Raw genomic sequence first — 15,000 nt, 5'->3', positions numbered from 1 at the left:
GGTGTTTTTAGTGTGTAAAATAGCCGACGAAGAACCGCAAGGTGTGCCAATGTTAGCTTCGCCATCAGGCTCACAGGACAGATCAAGGAACAAGCGAAAGTTGAAGAAAAGTTTGGATAAATGCAAGCTTAACTTTGGCAAAAGTTATCCATCAGCATCTGCCGGTAAAGTTATGAAGGAACGAACAGTAGTATACCCTTGCGATTGTTCCTCAGTGTTTTTTATGTCGTTAGCCTGGATAATATCCATTTGATCTTTAATGATTCCTGGAAAACTGGAAGTATGGATATCCAAACTTCATGGCTGTTAAATGCCAATGTTCTGACGATGCCGAAAAACAAGAGCTGTATTCGGTCTTATCATGTGTCTGTGAACAATAATCATTTAACAGACTGTTTGTAAGATTACCCCACCTCGGCCAACTACCTCTGCATACCAGAATCTCGTCAATAACCATCTCCGGCAATGTAAGTAGTACAGTCATATTAATGATATTTGTATAGATATTATTATTGTTTCTGAATAATATTTACCGTAACAATATCATTTACATTTCAATATGTTCTCTCCCATTATCCCCTCACACTTGCCCGTATACTATATATATATATATATTATATATGTATAATATGTATATATATATATATATATATATATATATATATATATATATATATATATATGTATGAATATGTATATATATGTATGTATATATATGTATATGTATGTGTATATATATATGTATGTATGTACTGTATATATATATGTATGTATGTACTGTATAGTATATATATGTATATGTATGTATATATATATATATATATATACATATATCCCTTCAAAACTTTCCTATAGTAACACACACACACACACACACACACACATATATATATATATATGCGTGTGTGTGTGTTATTTCTAAGTTTTAAAGGTATATATATATATATATATATATATATATGTATATGTATATATATACACATATATACATACATATATATATATATATATATATATATATATATATATATATATATATATATATATATAACCTCCAACCCATCAGACAACCGTTGTTTATCTTGTTAAAAGTTTAACAGCCATTTAAGCCAAAATCACATTCTATTAAAGGTTCCGGGTTAGTATAGTTAAAAATATAATTTTCTTTAGAAAATTGGTAATTTCAAGAGATAAACAGAAACCTTAAAAAAAAAAAAAAAAAAAAGATATTAGTTATTGGAATATAAATGAATTTGGTAGAAACTTACGATACATTAAAAAAACAAACAAAAAAAACACCGTAATTTTAATCGGAAATTCTCCGTAAAAATATACTGTTTTCAACCGTATTTCAGTTAAATACAGGCGACCGTAATATTACCTTAATTTGTTATTATCTATTACAGGTTGTTGACCGTAATATCACTCTTTCACGTCAATATATCCGTTTTTAAAACGGTGAAAATCCTGGAATAAATGTTGCCAGATATTTACCGTTTATATATATATATATATATATATATATATATATATATATATATATATATATATATATGTATATATATATAACAGTGAAGGTAGATAAGAGAACATCTTGGTGTAAATAACAGAGGGATATGGAACTAACATACACATGGTGCAATGAATTGGGAGTTATTATAATAAGATATATTGGAAGATGAGGCAAGATCAGATGTATAATATAGGAAAAAGGAAGGGAAAGCTAAGAGATACTTATATTAATAGTTTATCGAAATGTAACGTCTCTCCAAACTTATGGAAAATTTGAGGGAAAAACTCATCAACCTCATTTAATTCCATCTCGTTCAATCTCATATAAAAACCATACTTTTTCATATAGATTTTCACATGCTCTTTCCACGTAGGTGGTTTTTTTTTTTTTTTTTTTTTATCAAGTGCGGCATGTTTCTGAAGTTTTAATCAATAAGATTAGACTAGACATCATTTAAAGGATTAAAGGCCGCTCATGAATAGCAGAGGCAAGGGACAGTGGTGACATTGCCCTATCAAGCAGGACAATGCACTAGAGACTGACCATATATACATATGATCAGTGCCCAAGCCCCCTCTCCACCCAAGCTAGAACCAAGTGGGGGCCAGGCAATGGCTGTTGATGACTTAGCAGATAGACCTATAGGCTCCCCCCACGCCCCCCCCCCCCCGTCCTTAGCTCACAAGGATGATGAGGTTGCACCGACCAAAAGAACTAACGAGTTTGAGCGGAACTTGAACTCCAGTCTGGCGTTCATCAGTCATGGACGTTACCACATCGGCCACCACAACCCTAATTTCGATAGAATCAGACTATTAAATAACTTTATATATAATCAAAGTTAATTATTGATTGTAACACACACAACTTAATCTAAAGTGAATCAGACCCTTGACCTTACTTTGTATGATTCTCGTAACCGTAGACCCTTAAAATAATGACCATCTCGGGGTTCAGGAACTGGCGGTCTCCGTTGTTACTTTTGTTCAGACACACTTTATACCTGGGGAGAAATATCAATGAAATATATCGCATGTTTTTCATAAAATGTGAAAATATAAGATATAATTGGAGGAATTTATATAGATCATAAGAATCGATAAGTATTAATTTGGAGGATGATAAAAGATTGTACTTTATTTGTATATACATCATCGGATTTAGCCCTTTAGGGATACATACAGTATTAAATGCAAACTGAATTATCTTTAGAATTATTATTATTATTATTATTATTATTATTATTAGTAGTAGTAGTAGTAGTAGTAGTAGTAGTAGTAGTAGTAGCTAAGCTACAATCCTAGTTGGAAAAGCAGGAAGCTATAAGCCTAAGAGCTCCAACAGGGAAAAATAGCTCAGCGAGGAAAGGAAATAAGTAAATAAATAAGCTATATGAAAAGTAGTAAACAATTAAAATAAAATACTGTAAGAACAGTAACAACATCAAAACAGGTCTTTCATATAGAAACTATAAAAATAGTCTTATGTTTGTCCGTTCAGCATAAAAACATTTGCTGCAAGTTTGAACTTTTGAAGTTGTCAAACTTTTATACTGTAGGAGTTTACTCTTATGATTTCACGTTGTAGTCAGTGAGAACCAATACTCCTCGGATTAGGCAACTTACTCTATGTGAGAAATGGAAGGGGGGGGGGGGAGAAAGTGGGAGGGGGTATAGTTGGTACTCCTAGAGTTGGTAGGTAGACGGGTGTGCGAAGGGGATGTGAGGGGAGCTTGTTGGTGGGGGTAATGAGGGACATAGGAGGATTAATAGTGAGGGACCTTCTAGGAGTATAAATCCTCCTAGTGAGGGACCTTCTAGGAGTATTAATCCTCCTAGTGAGGGACCTTGGAGGAGTATTAATCCTCCTAGTGATGGACCTTCTAGGAGTATAAATCTTCCTAGTGAGGAACCTTTTAGGAGTATTATTCCTCCTAGTGAGGAACCTTCTAGGAGTATTATTCCTCCTAGTGAGGGACCTTCTAAGAGTATTAATCCCCCTGTTGAGGGACCTTGGAGGAGTATTAATCCTCCTAGTGAGGGACCTTGGAGGAGTATTATTGCTCCTAGTGAGGGACCTTGGAGAAGTATTAATCCTCCTAATGAGAGACCTTGGAGGAGTATTAATCCTCCTAGTGAGAGACCTTGGAGGAGTATTAATCCTCCTATTGAGGGACCTTGGAGGAGTATTATTCCTCCTAGTGAGGGACCTTGGAGGAGTATTAATCCTTCTAGTGAGGGACCTTGGGGGAGTATTAATCCTCCTAGTGAGAGACCTTGGAGGAGTATTATTCCTCCTAGTGAGGGACCTTTGAGGAGTATAAATCCTCCTATTGAGGGACCTTTGAGGAGTATAAATCCTCCTAGTGAGGGACCTTGGAGGAGTATTAATCCTCCTATTGAGAGACCTTGGAGGAGTATTAATCCTCCTATTGAGGGACCTTGGAGGAGTATTATTCCTCCTAGTGAGGGACCTTGGAGGAGTATTAATCCTTCTAGTGAGGGACCTTGGGGGAGTATTAATCCTCCTAGTGAGAGACCTTGGAGGAGTATTATTCCTCCTAGTGAGGGACCTTTGAGGAGTATAAATCCTCCTATTGAGGGACCTTTGAGGAGTATAAATCCTCCTAGTGAGGGACCTTTGAGGAGTATAAATCCTCCTAGTGAGAGACCTTGGAGGAGTATTAATCCTCCTATTGAGGGACCTTGGAGGAGTATTATTCCTCCTAGTGAGGGACCTTGGAGGAGTATTAATCCTTCTAGTGAGGGACCTTGGGGGAGTATTAATCCTCCTAGTGAGGGACCATGGAAGAGTATTAATCCTCCTAGTGAGGGACCTTGGCGGAGTATTAATCCTCCTAGTGAGGGACCATGGAGGAGTATTAATCCTCCTAGTGAGAGACCTTGGAGGAGTATTATTCCTCCTAGTGAGGGACCTTTGAGGAGTATTAATCCTTCTAGTGAGGGACCTTGGGGGAGTATTAATCCTCCTAGTGAGGGACCATGGAAGAGTATTAATCCTCCTAGTGAGGGACCTTGGCGGAGTATTAATCCTCCTAGTGAGGGACCTTGGAGGAGTATTAATCCTCCTAGTGAGGGACCATGGAGGAGTATTAATCCTCCTAGTGAGAGACCTTGGAGGAGTATTATTCCTCCTAGTGAGGGACCATGGAGGAGTATTAATCCTCCTAGTGAGGGACCTTGGAGGAGTATTATTCCTCCTAGTGAGAGACCTTGGAGGAGTATTATTCCTCCTAGTGAGGGACCTTGGAGGAGTATTATTCCTCCTGGTGAGGGACCTTGGAGGAGTATTATTCCTCCTAGTGAGAGACCTTGGAGGATTATTAATCCTCCTAGTGAGAGACCTGTTGAAGAGGGTAGGGTAACTCGCCTAATCCAAGGTATATTTGGTTCCTACTAACTACAACAAACTATCATAAGAGTAAACTCCTAAAGTATATAAGTTTGAGTAGCTCCTATAACACCATGTCTGCTTAATAGCCTCGAAGATATTTCTGAAAAACTTTGCCACTTTGGGTCTGAAATGACTTGTAGAGTAATATCGTGAAAATGGTGGTGAGATCTTTAGAAAAAATAGTGACCATAGCAATTGTTATCATTATAAACAACAAAAATGATGCCTAAGTGGTACTGGTGATGTTGAATACTTTCTCTATATTTCTAATCATTTTCCTACTCTGCCAATAAATCACAAACATTCCTATTCCAGAATAGGATATGGGTATTTAGTAATAAAATATTTCTTTAATGTAAAGAAAATAAACTGGTGTACTGAGATATTTGGTTCGAAGTTCAGGACAGTGTAAATTAATCGATTTAAAGAAATTCAAAAGTCATGATCCAGAAGAAGGAAAAGTTGTTATAATATCTCCAAGGTGTTCGTGACGTTTATAGCAGATCGCTCTCCATCTTCTGGTGGCTCAAGGCAGATTTAATTCAAACGGTCAGTCTTGCTGTATCTTTACCTAATAATGATTGCAGTTGAATCAGGAGAGCTGGACCTTTCATATTTGTCAGTGACTTAGCATTACTCAGTTATGGCAAGAGGCCTATGGCATCAAGCTGGTGTTCCACGTATTTCTTTATGAATATTCCTTTTGGCTGTTACACTCTGCTTACCTGTCAGGCAGTTCTATTGCTGAATCTTCTCCTTGCAAAGTTGTGGAGTTTTGTTGATTTCATTTACTGGTGGGAAGAAGAAATAGTTCCTTTGTAAGGTTAAGATTAGATTTCTCAAGCAATAGGAGTATTATCGTTAAGATCCTTGATAGTCTGCTTGAGTAACATCTCTATCATGGGCCTTACAAAAGTGCACTTTAACAGCACTTTGCTGGGCATGGAAGGGATATCTTTTAAAGAGTTGCATAGTGGCTATCTTGGTGTACCTGCTGGGGCTTCCCCGAACTGAGTATTTGTATCAATAACTCTCGTTCTTCCTTTTCAAGGTATCTTACATAGGAGGGACAGTGTTGTTCTTCATCGCAAGGCTTCATGTTTGGCAGTTGATAATAGACTACAAAGTTTAGTTTCTTCTTTGGGTCTACAGTACAAACATTGATGGTGATAATGCCCATCATTGCAGGCCAATTTTCTTGATAGTTGCTGTACTTCTACCCTCCTAATGTCTATTTTCATAGTCACTGTTGGGTCTTGGTCATTCATACTGTACCACTGGTGAAGGATTTTACTGATCTCCTCCCTCATTTGTTAGTCATAATAGCTAATATTACCCAGCACTTGGTCAAAAAGTCCAACTCATAGGAAGTGGCTTTTCAGGTGGATCAGTCGGAGATAGCTCTCCTGGTGATGCCCTTGATGGCGGTACTTATATTGGGTGGGACACTTACTCTTGCTGGTAAGGCACAGTCCTGGGTTGGTTGGCTTAGTATATCTATCAGAGTGATCAGGACATCATGAATCAGGAGGCGGCCATCATTAATAGACTTCAGGGTAAAGCGAGGACTGCTACACTCCTCAAACATTCAGGGAAGTTTCTTAATCTCTTCGATAGGTGTTAATTTCGGATCTTCTTAACTACTTCTTAAACTTCAATCTAGATTTTCCTTTAAATTGATTTAATTTTTGTACGTTAAAGAATAAGATTTAATGACTAAATATCATCCTCCTATTATGAAGTAGTAATTTTGATTCATTATTGACAGAATGCAGTAGTAGTAAAACAAAACCCATAAGAAACATGAATTTTTTCTTACAAGATCATTGTCACTGAAATAGTAATTTTGTTCAACAATACATGCTTAAGATAGTGAGTCACTATCATAAGATTATCATTATTTCTATCATTGATATCATCAACATATAATTATTATTACCATTATCATTACCATATGATCAATCAAAATTATGGCATTGAAATAATAAACAATCGAAAGTTCGACTTCTGTAATAACACAATAACAAAAAAGATATTTCATGATTGAAAGATATTCCTTACTTGAATTTTGGACAGCGAGTTTGACTGTCAAATAGAGGATAAGTCAAGATATCCGGAGCATTCTTATCTTCAGATATATACATGTTGATTATCCTACCAGTAACCTGCAGGAAAAATAAAGGATATACTTCTGCCAAAACATTACATATACTTATCTATCTTTATGTCTTTGCAATATGTTAACAGCCATACAAATTCAAATTAAAAAAAAAAAAAAAAATTCTCACGAAAATAGGAGAGCATACACAGTGAAACATTACATATACTTATGTATCTATATGTCTTTGCAATATGTTAACAGCCATACAAATTAAAAAAAAAAAAAAACTCACGAAAATAGGAGAGCATACACAGTAAAACATTACATATACTTATGTATCTATATGTCTTTGCAATATGTTAACAGCCATAGAAAAAAAAAGAAAAAACAAGAAAAAACAAGATTTCTCACGAAAATAGGAGAGCATACACAGAATCAGTGTAGGAAGAGATATATTTTGATAATTAGTGTCCATGGAAAAGAATGAGAGGGAAAAGTCGTTTCTTTTAATATCTGAGTTTGTGTCTTCTTGAGTTTGATGAACGGTAAAGGGTGGTCGAGCTGGGTGGTTTGAATTGAAAAGTAGTTGAAAGAGAAAATGATAGCATATGGAGTTTTGCGGGTTAATAAAAATATACATTTCGTTACCAACAACAAAGAGTATAAAAAAGAATAATTGGGTATGTTGTAAATTTAGAGATGAATTTAAACACATACTCAAGAGAGAAAAACTTGATGAGTGAGGATGTAAATGAGGAAAAAAACGTTAAAGGGGCATGGTTCCTGTAATCTAGCAGCAAAATAGAGAAAAGCTGATGGAAGCAAACGCAGTTCTGGGTATATGAACTGAATATGTTGGAAAGTTGTTAATTGTGAATGTTATAAGATAAGCAGATATAAAGGAAGAAAGAGTGGAAGGGTATTGGGTGAATTTGAGGTTTCTGGAAGTTATAGAATTTATCAAAGAAACAAGGAGACCAAGGAAAAGCCAGCAAATGAAATGAATGGCTTTTAAGAGTGTAACCGATTGCATGTCATGATTAGAATGAGTAAGGAATGTTTTTGTAATAGAAATCTTACAGAAAAAACATAAAAACTTAGCGATAAGAGTGGGCTAGGAAATTATATTGGGTTTAACATTACATAGACTGCAGTTAGATAGATCACACAGGAAATGTAGCCATATATGAGCAAGAATGAGATGGGGAGTATATGCTATCTCCAACTTATATAGATATCAACTGATTAATGAGTGTATGTGATGCGAGTACACTGAATTTTGCAATTACAGATTAGAAAATTAATGGAAAATTCAATCGAAAATGATTAGGAGAAAATATGAGAGGTTAAATTCCATACCTTACAGTGGCTTATATTATCTGGCAGGAACCTAACAGAGTCGATGTAGAAGTCACACGGCTCAGAGACGCGTGTTCCCGCAGGCAGCGAAGCGCTGTTTTTCTTGTCATAGGGAAGCCAAGCTACATCTTCAGGGGGAGGCGTTGGTGGAGGGGGTGTGGGTGTTCTTTCACGGGGAGGAGTAGGGGGAGAAGCTGCAATCACAGGCACAGGCTCTGTAACAGAAAATATATGATCATCAATGGCAGCTCGTGCATAAGGCTTCACTCATACAGTCCATGTAGATACTCATTATCAATTGTATGATTCCTCTAAAGAAACAGCAAAATTATACAATACTAACAAACACACTAGAATAAACATTCATTATATATCATCTAATTATTTTTAATTCGTATCTTAGTGAATTATCACTAAAATCTGACCAAATATTTATTATTCTATTTTTTCCTGTACAATCTTTGTGCGTTAATGAAGATATTTGTGGGCACCATATTCTAGCCACAATTAGAAAAAAATTATCTGCAGTTCATGCTGTTCCATCTCTTGTTCACCTAGGGTTAGGAGCTTGCAGTTTCTCCATCTCATTTTATCACAACCTTCTACAAGTCAAATTTTATTAATTTCCCCCAGGAAGTCTTCCTGTACATTTGTGTACAAATCTGCAGGCAAAATCACTTAAGCACAAGTATTTACTACTTACAGATACAAATCCGTACAACCTTACATTGTTTATGATTAAATATTAATTCCCTAAGGGTAGGATGGGCAACCTTTTTAGAGCAAGAACCAGATAGGACATTAAGGAGCAGCACGCAGACCATAAAACACAAAATTCACTATATACAAGACTATTGTTAACCATGCAATCTAGGAAAACGGCTGGGTCTGATTGTACTGGAGAACTCATTAAATGCCAAGCTAGTACAACAGAAGACAGTTACTGAGGTAGCAGCCAGAGAGTTGGGAATGTAAACTCGACGTCATGTACTCCCAGCAACAAAACCGGTGTCGCCTGGCCAGACCTGACTTGGAGAGATTATGCCCCTGTTGCCCTGAAAGGTGGCCGACGTTAAACAACCGAGACATCGTTAGGATGGTTCGAATGTGAGGAGGCAAATTACCGATATCACTCAAAGAAATACGATGAAGAGAGAGAACTTTTTTATTCTTTTAAGAAATGTAATCTAATATTATTTCGAAACTAATTCATCAAAAGATTTTATCATAGCTTTTTATGTAAATTTTCCTATCCTATTTCTATAAAATTTTCTTGAATAAGATGATGATGACCTCTATTTTTAGGTGCCTTATCTCTAGCATTAGGGGCTTTTTGACCTCTGATTTTGAGGTGCTTTATCTCTAGTCTCTAGCAATAGGGGCTTTTTGACATTATTTTGAGGTGCCTTGTCTGTAGCATTAGTGGCATTTTGACCTATATTTTGAAGTGCCTTGTCTCTAACATTAGGAGCTTTTTTACCTCTGTTTTAGGTGCCTTATCTCTAGCATTAGAGGTTTTTTTTAACTTGTATTTCAAGGTGCCTTATCTCTAGCATTAGGTGCTTTTTTACCTCTATTTTAGGTGCCTTATCTCTAGCATTAGAGGTTTTTTTACCTGTATTTCAAGGTGCCTTATCTCTAGTGTTAAGAGTCTTTTTTTTACCTCGATTTTGTGACGAAGGAGGGAGAAGGGTTGTGAACTCAAAGGCAGATTGGAAACGACTGAGTTATATATTAAGGAACACTCTTCTTTATATACAAAACCTCAAGGCAACAGGACATAACATGTTCGAGAGACAGACAATGTTCAGAGCAAAACAGCAGACATGAATTTTCATGTTCGTTTGAGTGCGAGGGAAGAGCGAAGATACAAGCATATTATATACAAAAGGAATTATGTACAATTGTGTGACACACGGTTGGTACATGGCTCCCCCTCTAAAAATGACATACTAAACATGTTAAATAGGTGCCCTAAATCTGGAGAGGTAGTAGTAAAAACTGCGCTGATTAGCAACAGTGAGTGGCTGTAGAAGTCGTTGGTTTGGGTGCGAGCGAGTGGTGGATGATGGGTGGCTGTTGCCGCTCCGGCTCGTCACGAGGTAGGCGAGTGTGTCCTACGGCATTCATAGGCGTGTGTGTCCTACGGCATTCATAGGCGTGTCCTACGGCATTCATAGGCGTGTGTGTCCTACGGCATTCATAGGCGTGTGTGTCCTACGGCATTCATAGGCCTACGGCATTCATAGGCGTGTGTCCTACGGCATTCATAGGCGTGTCCTACGGCATTCATAGGCCTACGGCGTTCATAGGCGTGTCCTACGCCATTCACGTCAGCTTCGGTTGAAGTTGAATAGATGTCCTCTTCGTCACGAGTGGAGGCGTTGATGGAGGTTTGAAAGTCATGAAGTGGGTTCACATCACGAGGAGAGCCGTCTGCGGCAGGTTGCAGGCGAGTGATACTGGTCATTTTCCCGAGGGTGAGCGAAGCCCTTTGGTCCCCCAACGGTTGTTGAGAGAGCTGAAAAGGCGTTGCTATACGGGCGGCTGGCAACGGCGAGTACTGCTGCAGAAGGTATGCGTTGACGGCGTCATAGTAACGGTGAGAGGTGGGAGGGTGGGGGAGGCGGGAGGAGCGAGTCACTCCGGGGTCACCAATGTGACGACGCCGAGTAAGGGTGTGAACTCAAAGGCAGATTGGAAACGACTGAGTTATATATTAAGGAACACTCTTCTTTATATACAAAACCTCAAGGCAACAGGACATAACATGTTCGAGAGACAGACAATGTTCAGAGCAAAACAGCAGACATGAATTTTTATGTTCGTTTGAGTGCGAGGGAAGAGCGAAGATACAAGCATATTATATACAAAAGGAATTATGTACAATTGTGTGACACACGGTTGGTACAATTTTAACGTGCATTACATCTAGCATTAGAGGCTCTTTGACCTCTGTTTTTAGGTGCCTTATTTATAGCATTAGGGGCTTTTTGACCTCTATTTTCAGGAGCCTAATATATAGCATTAGGGGCTTTTTGAACTCGATTTTGAGGTGCATTACTTCTAGCATTAGAGGGTCTTTGACCTCTATTTTAGGTGCCTTATTTATAGCATTAGGGGCTTTTTGACCTCTATTTTGAGGTGCATTACCTCTAGCATTACAGTCTCTTTGACCTCTATATTTAGGTGCCTTATTTATAGCATTTGATGCTTTTGACCTCGATTTTGAGGTGCATTACTTCAAGCATTAGAGGCTCTTTGACCTCTATTTTTAGGGGCCTTATATTTAGCATTAGGGGCTTTTTTACCTCTATTTGTAGGAGCCTGTTATATAGCATTAGGGGCTTTTTGACCTCGATTTTGAGGTGCATTACTTCTAGCATTAGAGGCTCTTTGACCTCTGTTTTTTGGTGCCTTATTTATAGCATTAGGGGCTTTTTTACCTCTATTTTCAGGAGCCTTATATATAGCATTAAGGGCTTTTTTATTTATATTTTGAGGTCCATTACTTGCAGCATTAGTTGCTCTTTGACCTCAATTTTTAGGTGCATTATTTATAGCATTATGTGCTTTTTGACCTCGATTTTGAGGTACATTACCTCTAGCATTAGAGGCTTTTTGGCCTCTCTTTTTAGGTACCTTATTTCTAGCATTAGGGGCTTTTTTTACCTCAATTTTGAGGTGCATTACTTGTAGCATTAGAGGCTCTTTGACCTCTATTTTTAGGTGCCTTATTTCTAGCATTAGGGACGTTTTGACCTCGATTTTGAGGTACATTACCTCTAGCATTAGAGGCTCTTTGGCTTCTCTTTTTAGGTACGTTATTTCTAGCATTAGGGGCTTTTTGACCTCGATTTTTAGGTGCATTACTTGTAGCATTAGAGGATCTTTGACCTCTATTTTTAGGTGCCTTATTTATAGCATTAAGGACTTTTTGACCTCGATTTTGAGGTACATTACCTCAAGCATTAGAGGCTCTTTGACCTCTCTTTTTATGTGCCGTATTTCTAGCATTAGGGGCTTTTTTACCTCGATTTTGAGGTGCATTACTTGTAGCATTAGTGGCTCTTTGACCTCTATTTTTAGGTGCCTTATTTTTAGCGTTAGGGGCTTTTTGACCTCGATTTTGAGGTACATTACCTCTAGCATTAGAGGCTCTTTGACCTCTCTTTTTAGGTGCCTTATTTCTAGCATTAGGGGCTTTTTTACCTCGATTTTGAGGTGCATTACTTATAGCATTAGAGGCTCTTTGACCTCTATTTTCAGGAGCCTTATATATAGCATTAGGTGCTTTTTGACCTCGATTTTGAGGTGCATTACTTGTTGCATTAGAGGCTCTTTGACCTCTATATTTGCCTTATTTATAGCATTAGGGTCTTTTTTACCTCGATTTTGAGGTGCCTTACTTTTAGCATTAGAGGCTCTTTGACCTCTTTTTAGGTGCCTTATTTATAGCATTAGGAGCTTTTTGACCTCGGTTTTGAACTGCCTCACTTTTAGCATTAGAGGCTCTTTGACCTCTATTTTAGGTGCCTTATTTATAGCATTAGAGGCTCTTTGACCGCTATTTTAGGAGCCTTATCTATAGCATTAGGGGCTTTTTGACCTCGATTTTTAGTTCCATTACTTGTAGCATTAGTGGCCCTTTGACCTCTATTTTTAGGTGCCTTATTTATAGCATTAGGGGCTTTTTGACCTCGATTTTGAGGTACATTACCTCTAGCATTACAGTTTCTTTGACCTCTATATTTAGGTGCCTTATTTATAGCATTAGGGCCTTTTTTACCTCTTATTTTTATGTGCCTTATTTCTAGCATTGATGTTTTTTAACCTCTATTTTGAGGTGCCTTATTTTTATCATTAACGGGTTTTTACCTCTATTTTGAGGTACCTTATTTCTCGTATTAGGGGTTTTTCACCTTTATTTCAGGGTGACTTACCTCTAGCATTAAAGGCTATTTTACGTCTTCGTTTAAAGACTTTTCGTTGCTCTTCTCTTCTGTCTGTTCTAGTTTTTCATGATCTTCAGGTTTTTGTTTTCCTTAGATATTTCATCTTCCAGTTTCCTTAGTTCATCAATTTCCTTCCTGATTTCATCGTATTATTTCCTAGCTCGTCAGTTGCCTTATAGATTTCAAGAGAGATTTCAGTGCCGTGTGTCTTCATTTCGTCAGATTCCTCAGAGAAATCGATGGCATCCGTGTCTTTGTCCATCAGGACGATAGGTAAAGACAGGGATGCTATAAATTTTCTCTGCATACGTCATCACGCTAAAGCAAACGATTAGCAACACTATATTTACCAATACGATCTGGATATGTCCTTTCTTCAATGTCGAATTTCGGGACTATCCTCTTGAAGAACCACAGGTCGCTCACCGTTCAGTTGAACCATTCTGTCTCCGTCCTTATTTCATTAGTTCCAATAGTCTCCAAAAGCCCAAGCAAAGGATCATTCAAGGCACGTATATCATGTTCTTCAAAGCTCGACAACTTCTGCAGCAACCGCCAAAACCATCTGTAGATGAAGGTGTTCCCAAGAGCCTCCTGTTGATCCTGTAGTTGTAATACACAATTCTCACAGTCAGCTTCCTATTCCAAAAATAGCCATTAACAATGTTCACTGCGTTGCATACTTAGTTTGAAAAAAAGGAGATCAGGTCTTCGGAAGTCATTTGAATCTCGGGGCGGAGCCGTTCAGAACTGTTCCGTGAAGATTCTGTACTGGAGTCATTTTGAACTCCATGCTAAGTTTACGGCTATGTCTTCTGAAGCCTTTTGAAGATCCCGGAAAATTTTCTTCAGGTTCCGTTCAGGGATCTCCAGGAAGAATCTGTTCTGGAGTCATTTCGAACCCCATGCTAAGTCTACGGCTGTTTCTTCTGAAAGCATTTGGAAATCCGGGAAAGTTTTCTACTCAAGCCGTTCAGAGATATTGTTCTAGGGTCATTCAGAACTCCATGCTAAGTCTACGGCCATTTCTTCGGAAGCCATTCGGAGATCCGTGAAGATTTTCTTCCGAAGCAGTTTAGGACTCGCAAAAAAAACTCTTCTTTCGTTTCAATAAACCCATCATCATCATCATCATCATCATAATAATAATAATAATAATAATAATAATAATAATAATAATAATAATAATAATAATAATAAACTACATGATTTGATTTATGGATTTGAGTCTGAAAGTTCTAAAGTCGTTCAACGCTCGGATTTGCAATTTGAAGGAAAAGTCAAGAGACTGAATAGGAAGATGAAAAGATGATTAATACTATAATTTATTACTTTCATTATTAAGTAACGCCTGCAGCGCACTCGGCGATCGAACTCTGGCGAAGGGTAATTGACGTTTTCAGCAAACCGCATTGAAATAACCGAAGGTTTCGACTTATTTTTTCAGGTTTGAGATTTAAAACAACTGTACCAACCGTGTGTCACACAATTGTACATAATTCCTTTTGTATATAATATGCTTGTATCTTCGCTCTTCCCTCGCACTAAAACGAACATGAAAATTCATGTCTGGTGTTTTGCTCTGAACATTGTCTGTCTCTCGAACATGTTATGTCCTGTTGCCTTGAGGTTTTGTATATAAAGAAGTGTTCCTTAAT

At 37.6% G+C, this 15,000-nt stretch overlaps 1 protein-coding gene across 1 annotated transcript in view; it reads right to left on the bottom strand.

Annotated features, from left to right (window-relative positions):
- LOC137651446 (uncharacterized) overlaps positions 1-15,000 on the bottom strand; it is an 88,924-nt gene that overhangs the window by 15,021 nt on the left and 58,903 nt on the right. Inside the window, 3 exon segments of the mRNA XM_068384672.1 lie at positions 2,415-2,516; positions 6,989-7,092; positions 8,388-8,602. Of these exon segments, the coding sequence (XP_068240773.1) occupies positions 2,415-2,516; positions 6,989-7,092; positions 8,388-8,602 (421 nt within the window).

Source organism: Palaemon carinicauda, chromosome 13, assembly GCF_036898095.1.
Source record: "Palaemon carinicauda isolate YSFRI2023 chromosome 13, ASM3689809v2, whole genome shotgun sequence".
Taxonomy (NCBI): Eukaryota; Metazoa; Arthropoda; class Malacostraca; order Decapoda; family Palaemonidae; genus Palaemon; species Palaemon carinicauda.
The sequence above is the reverse complement of the archived record's forward strand: the minus strand, read 5'-3'. Positions and strand labels throughout refer to the sequence as shown.